This window comes from Oncorhynchus nerka, linkage group LG11 (assembly GCF_034236695.1).
Source record: "Oncorhynchus nerka isolate Pitt River linkage group LG11, Oner_Uvic_2.0, whole genome shotgun sequence".
Lineage (NCBI taxonomy): Eukaryota > Metazoa > Chordata > Actinopteri > Salmoniformes > Salmonidae > Oncorhynchus > Oncorhynchus nerka.
Window position 1 is genome coordinate 14,699,877 of NC_088406.1, and position 8,712 is coordinate 14,708,588.

Genomic DNA, 8,712 nt, shown 5'->3' on the forward strand with positions numbered 1-8,712 from the left:
GTAGTGTCCCCATGATTACAGAGAATGGCTTTACAAAGTCATGATGAACCCTTTACCTCCTAAAGCCTAGATGTAGTTTCTCCATGAGTACAGAGAATGGCTTTACAAAGTCATGATGAACCCTTTACCTTCTAAAGCCTAGATGTAGTTTCTCCATGAGTACAGAGAATGACTTTACAAAGTCATGATGAACCCTTTACCTCCTAAAGCCTAGATGTAGTTTCTCCATGAGTACAGAGAATGGCTTTACAAAGTCATGATGAGCCCTTTACCTCCTAAAGCCTAGATGTAGTTTCTCCATGAGTACAGAGCATGGCTTTACAAAGTCATGATGAACCCTTTACCTCCTAAAGCCTAGATGTAGTTTCTCCATGAGTACAGAGCATGGCTTTACAAAAGATATGAGATATGAGATATGAGTAGGATAACAATAGGATTTATTAGAACATAATCAACAAGCGCATGTGTGGTCGGAACCAAACAGAGAATCAATTAAGCCCCAAATAACATGAATGAAAATAGTGGGCCGTGTCACCTTACTGAATCACAGAAATATCAAGGTGGATCATTATGGAACCCTACGTATCGTTTAAAATAGAATAATTCAGGTTTGTTTAAATCAAACAGAGTGCATGCAGAAAAGTGCTGACCTCAATCAGTCTGGTTGGGGAGGAGGAATGGGGATGGAGGGGTGGGGTAGACAAACTAAATCTTATAGACCTTCGCCTAATGTGATGCTACAGTGCTAACAATGAAGGCCTGCTCAATGTGTATACTCATTTGGTGTGTGTGTGTGTGTGTGTGTGTGTGTGTGTGTGTGTGTGTGTGTGTGTGTGTGTGTGTGTGTGTGTGTGTGTGTGTGTGTGTGTGTGTTTTGTTAGAGACAGATTGTCAAATGGGGTGACAGTGACTATGATAGAAACATATATACGTCGTTTTGTGCTCCTGATGACCAATAAATAATAAACTAAATTACAGATGGACATGACATTCCTTTCAACATTAATATCTCTTCAAGATCACTCAACTTTCCTGCAAAATGCAACATCTCCTTATCTGTCTCAATTACCTCCTTTTCTGGCTCCGCCCCCAACCAACAAGTAACATCTTAAAGGTCCAATGCAGCCGTTTTTATCTCAAAATCAAATAATTTCTGGGTAACAATTAAGTACCTTACTGTGATTATTTTCAAGTAAAATGGTCAATAAGAAACAAAAATAAGAAACAAAAAAAATAACAAAGTCCTCGAGGAGGAATTTTGCTAGACTTGTCTGGGAGTGGTCTGAGATGGGAGGGGAACAGAGAAAAATAGCTGTTATTGGCAGGGAGGTTTGGAACACTCTTTATTATTCGTCTATTTACCACCTGATGATGTCACCAGGCAGACCAAAACTCCATCCCACCCGAAAAGGGTGAAATTTCAGGCGTTCTTTTACAACAGCTCTTAAACTAAAAGGGTATTATTATAATATTCACAATTATACAGTATTATTCCAACCTCATAGAGTGGAAATATATGTATAAAACACATTGAAATCCGTTTTTGACTGCACTGGGCCTTTACATGATATGGAACTTCAAATGATCAATTGGTTTGAGTTGAATGACATTGCTTGAAACCCATTTCCCTGTCACGTGTGTTCTCCCCATTTAAGGCCATTCAAAAATACATGATGGATATAGAACATCCTTTATATAACAATAACCATTATATTACCTGCACGGGATTAATATAAAGTCCTCAGATTCTACTGATCTCATTGATAATACCAAGCAAACATAATGTTCTCTGATGATTATTGTATTTCAATTTGAAAAAATATAACGGACCATATTTAATAATGTTCAGGTCTAGTGTTTAATTTGGTAGTGGATTAAATGTATTGCAGTCTAATGATAGGAGAACAGTCTGGCAATAGTTTTCTAACAAACCAGCAGTACAGTTATTGAACTGGCAATCTGAGTGTCCCTCTGTCGCCCTCGTGTGGACCATATCTGTAATGTCATTCTGCAGCGAATGAGCATCAAGTGCGCACTGGAGAGTACGTCTCTCGTTCAGACTCGCGGCCTTTCTAGATAATTCGTTGAACTTTCATATGAAAACTGTAGCAAGAAAATGGGAACACAATGGTGCATTTATATTACCCTTCGGACAAAACTTGATTCATTTATTGGGCCATTTTCAATTCTGCATCTCCAAATGACGTATCCCCCTCTTTCTCTCATTTGTATCACCAGCTACACTCATAGTTGCACGCCTTCCCGACTCTAGCCTACCTTAAGTAGGCTACCATTGCAGAGTAGCAGCGGAATTCACATATCCTTGCCAACAGCAGCACAACTAAAAATGTAATCAAGCCACTATAAATTTCAATGTATCATTCTGCAATGCACAGACAGACACAGCACAGTATAGCGCTATACCAAACACATTACCTCTACGTTGTTCACAAACGTTCCGTGGTAGCACCCTTTTCATTTCAGAGTTTTTATTAAGAAGGCTATACCAGACGCATATTCACTATACATTGATTTAACATTACCTTTACAATAAAATGTTCACTGAAATTACAGAATAAATATATGCAGATATTTTCTTCAAATCTTTGTGAGAGAGAAAACATTAAAAGTGCCTCCTACAAAGCCGGTAGTGTCGATGAGATAATCCGAAGCATTGTTCTTAAGAAAGTGCGTGAATTTCCAGAAAACCTTGAGCGTCATCATATAATATATTCACAAATGTTATTTTCATCCTTGGGTGAGTACGTCCTTGAGAATTGCACCCATATATAGATAGTAGTCCTCTTTAATAATAATAATAATGATACTAATATATAAAATGAAATAGAACACTGAACCATAATGTGTTACAGTATCGCTATTAACACGTGACTGATAGTTCTGAGCAAATCCCTCACCACTGCAATGGGAGCGAGTGCATGCAGCAAACTGCAAATTCATCCATTTTTATGTTTTATTTATTTCCTACAAACTTCATGTGCACGGAACCCGGGCGTTGATATATCCACGTAAAAGACAGAGAGACAGAAACATGAGCCCAACGGACACGGAGAAATCCTGCTCCAGCTCCTCTCGCGCACGGGGTTACTCCACTCCACCTTTTGAGATCGTATGAAGGGCTCGATTTGATGGGGTATATTTTCGGATGTTGTGATTCTCCCGGTGCCTCTCTTTCTTGGTCTCTCACCCTCCTTGGTATATAGACCAATCTGTTCCATATAAAAATAAGGGTTGATAACATTGCTGGCTACTCTGAAAAAAGGCACTTCATTGAATATCTGAGAATGGCCTTTCCTCCAAAGCGATTTTGGTGGGAAAACGTTTAGTAATATACTTTTTAATTTTAATATCATGCTGCTTTTTTGTTTCGTTTTTGTCCGTGATTTTGTTCCGTTTGGGTTATGGAAAAGTGAGAGTGTGTGTTTGTATGTAGCCTATGCTATTCTCCGTGTGTTAGAACCGATATGATTTCTCCAGTACTTCGAGGTAATCCGGCTTTGTTTGAAGTTTGGCTCTTAACTCAAGATAATCGCTTTGGGATGGGTCAGGGAAGCAGCCTTTACCCGCTGTGAACAGCAACGTCTCCTTGAGACGTGCGTCCTGTTGTAAGTCCGGGTATTGCATACCGGGTGGGTGTGCGTGTGCCACGTGCATATCCTTTAGTTTCGGGACAGTTCCATACAGACAGTCTACAAAGCCAACAGTCGGCTTGGGTCTCTGGCTGTCAATCACGGTGGGACACAGTCCGCCATTCTCGTGAAATCCGGATTTATCCCCTGTATTGTGGTTTACCGTGACGATAGTGTTGAGCTGTGAGTTAGACATGGCTAGGGTCCATTCTCTCTCCTTCTCTAAGAGGGTTCGGTAATTACTGTTGTTCTCTTTTGTTTCTGCAAACTGCTCCCCTATCTCCCCCTCCCGGGGCTTGTAAATGGGGTTGTTGCACATCTGCGTCACAGGGTGAGGAATGTAATCATAGACGTGACCGTGACTGTGTGTGTGGCCAACGTGACCATGAGTGTGTGAATGTGTATGTGTGTGTCCGCTGGGGGGCTTTTCTGGTGAGCCTATGCTTCCACTGCTGGTCTGTCTCGGCGGATCCTCGAATATCCTGCACTGCATCTGGATTCCCGTCAGATCCACCTCAGAGCGTTTCCGGAAGGGCAGCTTCTTCCTTCTCCGCAGGACGAAGGCGAAGAGGCCCGCGGCCACGAAAACCGCTGAGATGAACAGAACGAGAAGACTGAGGATGAGGACTGATAGAGGCACCGGCCCCCTCCCCCCAGCCTCCCCCAGACCAGAGCTACCGGTGGTCATGTCATCAGAGGGGATGAGAGCTGGGGAGGGTCCGGATGAGTATTTCATCTCTGGACAGATGATCTCAGCATCCAGCGACCTCAGATCCTTCCCAAAGGCAAAATCCGGAGTCTTACAGATGACATCACTAACCATGATGACAGAGGACAGCTTCTCCATCCAGCTTTTGAGGGGGATGATGTCACAGGAGCAGTCCCAGGGGTTCTGATGAAGGTCCACCTGGACGATGGAATGCAGGTGTTCTAGAACACCACGCACGGGCAGGGACAGGAAGTAGTTATTGCGGAGGTTGAGTCGAGCCAGGCTTGTGCCTGCGAAGGCGTCGGTCGGGAGGGTGCGGAGGAGGTTATCGTTGAGGAAAACAAGCTGAAGGCTGGGCATGAGAGAGAATGACGCCGGCTGGATCTCACGAATCACGTTATACTCAAAATAAAGATAACTCAACGTCTGTAAGCCCCGGAACATACCGGGAGTTAACCTCTCAATGTCGTTCCCATTCAGATACAAACTCTTCAGGTTGGGAAGGTTGATAAACGCCCCTTCCTGGACATACGATATACGGTTATTCCCCAAGTGTAGTAAATCCAAACTGGAAAAGTTCCAGAAATCAGACCGGTAGATTTTCTGTATTAGATTCCCGCTCAGGTAAAGTTTCTTGGCATTTAGGGGCCTGGGCAGGAGCTCTGAGATATTATGAAAGCCCTTCTCTTTACAGTTGACCGTTAGCCCCAGGTCGTTGATATGGAGGTTGCACATACACCCAGAAGGGCAGACGATAGGGATGGGGGGCGGGTCTGGTAGCCAGCTATGGGGGGCTGGTTCTGGCCGGGGTAGAGACTACGAGGGGTGGGAGAGTTTTTGGTGGGCCTGGGCCGTTTGGTGGGTTTGACATGTCTCTCTTTGTACTCCACAGACGACGCCGTGTTGTGGAACGAAGACAGCATGGAGGAAGGTTTCGTTGGCCACGTGTTCTCGTTGTTAAATGGAGACCGGGGGATTCCCAGTTTGACCTCGATTTCCACGTCTGAAAGTAACGGACAGAGCTCACTGCGTTTGATCTCTCGTAAATCTTTCCCGTGCAAGTGGAAGGGGTACTCGCAGGTGATCTCTCCTACCAGTGCTGTGTAGGGAATGCGTTCCAACCATGTTTTTAGCTGAACTATATCACACTCACAGATCCATGGATTCTCCTCTAGCTGAATCTCCATCAGGCTCCGCCCCACATATTCCAACGTGCCCTTATATGGTAAAGTCTTTAAACGGTTTCCCCTCAGGTCCAGGTGTGTTAGTGACACCGACCTAAATAGGTAGCAGGGCAGGACTGGTATCAGATTGTCATTTAGAATGAGCACTCTGAGTTTGTGGAGGTGCCTGAACGCTCCACTCTCTATCCTCTTGATGACATTATAGTCTGCCTGCAGGTATTCCAAGCTTTCCAGACCCAGGAAGGTGTCATTACGGAAAACCTCTAGTTTGTTCTCATGCAGGAACAGCCGTTTCAGAATTCCCAATCCGTTAAATGCTCCGGCGTGGATGTCCTGTAACGCATTATTCCCCAGATTAATGGACACGGCGTTGTTGAGGTGAAGAAAACTGTTGACGTACAGCTTCCTCATGGAGTTCCTCTGCAGGTTGAGTTTGAAGGGCCGTGTCCATATCTGGGAGATCTGACTGACGTTCGTAAATCCTTTGCTGTCACAGTGGACGTGAAAGACGCCCTCTTTGACTTGGCAGTAGCAGGGCTCGAAGCAGGGCTCGTCGATCTCCTCCGAGTCCTCCAGCAGTGGGATTGGGGTGGTCCATCCTAAGGCTATGGTGCTCAGCAAGGTAACCCACAGCATCCTCACTGAGACCTGATGAAGTCACGGCTATGGCAAGCCACTTCACAGCACTGCAACAGTAGAGAAGAGGGAGAGAGAGTGAGAGAGAGGGGGGATGGGAAAGGGGGCACACAAATACGCACACACATTCACACACATCACACACAAAGGGTAAGCGGGTGAAGAGTGAGAAAAAGAGAGGAGAGAAATATAGAGAGATATTAAATTATGGAAGGTGCGCATGGAAATGAAAGAATACAATGACATTGGCTTATTAATGTAGCCGACTCACTGTTTAGCTCATTACACACCAACCTAAAAATTATAATAATAATAATACATCTCCCCTATTAGACCCTTGTTAAGGTCACCATATTTCACAACACCGAGGATCTACCACTAGCCTAGTGGGGTTAAAATAAATCAAACTCAAAGATGCTTATCTCAATGAATAAATAAAGGCAACAGCAGGTGGCCGTGAAGAGTGGAGAGGAGAGGAGAGGTGATCTCTCTGTATTTATTACATAACATAGCCAACCTCTCCCGGTAAATCAGACACCGGAGTTCGCTGTGTTGTTGTGAAAATTAATGACGGTGCAGGTTTCGGCAGATTAATCATACCATAGCGTGAGCAGTTAACCGAGGGACTGGACAAGGACTGAGCTGTCACCATAGCTCAAGGTACGGACCAGAGAGGACTAGAGGACGTTTATTATGCCTTATATGTCAGATCTGCACTGGACCCCCTCTAATCAAAACATCAAAGTAACAACAGATCCCATATTGTTGTCTTTGGGGCAGCGGTTTGAGAACCAATTGACTGCAGACTGTTCATAGCCTACCCAAATCAGATATGTTTAGCCTAACCTCCATATGTAAATATAATATCAGATTTCAGAACAACTAGATGAACGTTAGATGACATCAGCTGCTAAAGGGATAGAGAGAGAAATACAAAGTAACTCTGAGAGGTTCTGTTGGCAAGCGCTCCTCTCCTCTCCCACGCAGCACGCCTGCCTGTATGGATCTGTCGTCTCCCCACCCGTAAATTCCCTTAGCCCCCCTTAGGTCCTTATGGTCATTGTAAGATTAAAAAAAAGTTGTCCTTTTTTTAGGGCACTTCACCTATGAAACGATTCCCTTTACCGTTGTCTCCGCTCGTGTTAAAACTGCACACGCACAAGCACACGCACACACACACATACAGACTGCGATGAATAGTGCACTTTGTATGTTCCCAGTGCCCTGCCTCCCCCATTTGGCTTGTATTTCAAATCTATGCGCTCTCCGTGGTTCTGAAATCCCATGGAAAACACATAAAACTCCGCGGCCGCTGTCCATTAAACCGGTGGTACTGAAATTAAACACAATTCCCAAAACACTCAAAAGAGAGAATCATCGATATCCAGTCAGTCCGAACGCATTCTCCCATCGTTTAGCAGTTCTGCGTCCCACAGCTGGTGGTAAAGGGTTATATTCCCAGGGTATCAGCTGTTATATCCCGGGGTACCTACTCAGTTTAAGGGGATCTGACTTCACATCTCCTGCGTGTGAGGTGCCCTTGTGGCGGGGAAGGTGAGATATCCCGGTCTTCCGTTACGGGCTGTTGAGAGATGGAGAGAAGGAGAGAGGCAAAGGAAGATATGCATAGGAATGAGTCTCACACATTCATATAGCATAACGCAATCAAACCCTGCACATAGACCAAACCACAAGCTATTAGCACAGCTGTATCCACGAAGGGACACAGGTTATGGAAACGATAGTCTACAAGGAAAAAATAAGGAAATGATAAATAAGGAAATTGACAATATATCTGTTGAATCTTAAAGAATTGACAAACCTGAATAATAGCAGAAACTGGGGAATATAAAATGTATATAAAAAGCACCTATATGGATATGAAGAGAAGCTGCTGAAACGCATGCGAAGAGTACTGCAGTTGCTTTGGTCGTGACATCGTCTCGAAACCGTTGGATATGGTAAACAAATTCCCATTGATCAGAGAGGATACCCAGATTCCTCTGTTCCGTTCTCATTATCAACGAGTGCTTTCCTTCCCCTTCCACGTCCGAGGCTTAGCTATATGCAACACACATAAGCATTAACACACACGTAGATGCACACACGCACCACTCACCTTACTTTGGCACTGCAATTTAACAGCATCCGGAAAAAAAAGCCACTAGTTTAAATATTGTTGAATCTCTCTCTCTCTCTCTCTCTCTCTCTCTCTCTCTCTCTCTCTCTCTCTCTCTCCTCTGTCTCTCTTCCTACGATATTTTCCCGTTGAGCTCTCTCTCTCTCTTTCTTTCTCTCTCTCGGTCCCTGGCTCTCTCTCTCCTCCCGCTCTGGCAGGAGAGAGAGAAAATGAAGACGTGATTGGAATACAATGTTCTCTTTTTTTTCAATCCACTTTGCTTATGATGCAGGTCCTCAGCTTGCTTGCTTCTCTCGACGAACGTTCAACAGTGTAGCAAGGCAAAATTGCACTCTCCTTATGGCTTAAACTTCCCAGCACTGTCCGATGGGCTAACCCTCTGTGGATCACAGC

The 8,712-nt window shown here is 44.4% G+C and overlaps 1 protein-coding gene across 1 annotated transcript; it reads right to left on the bottom strand.

Moving 5' to 3' along the window:
- Nucleotides 1-426: 426 nt before the first annotated feature.
- Nucleotides 427-8,393, bottom strand: LOC115125889 (SLIT and NTRK-like protein 3). The gene is given in 4 exon segments (XM_029655469.2): nucleotides 427-5,126; nucleotides 5,129-6,229; nucleotides 7,673-7,761; nucleotides 8,299-8,393. Coding segments are annotated over 2 exon segments (2,703 nt in total). The 5' UTR covers nucleotides 6,180-6,229; nucleotides 7,673-7,761; nucleotides 8,299-8,393; the 3' UTR covers nucleotides 427-3,474.
- Between the last annotated feature and the right edge of the window lie 319 nt (nucleotides 8,394-8,712).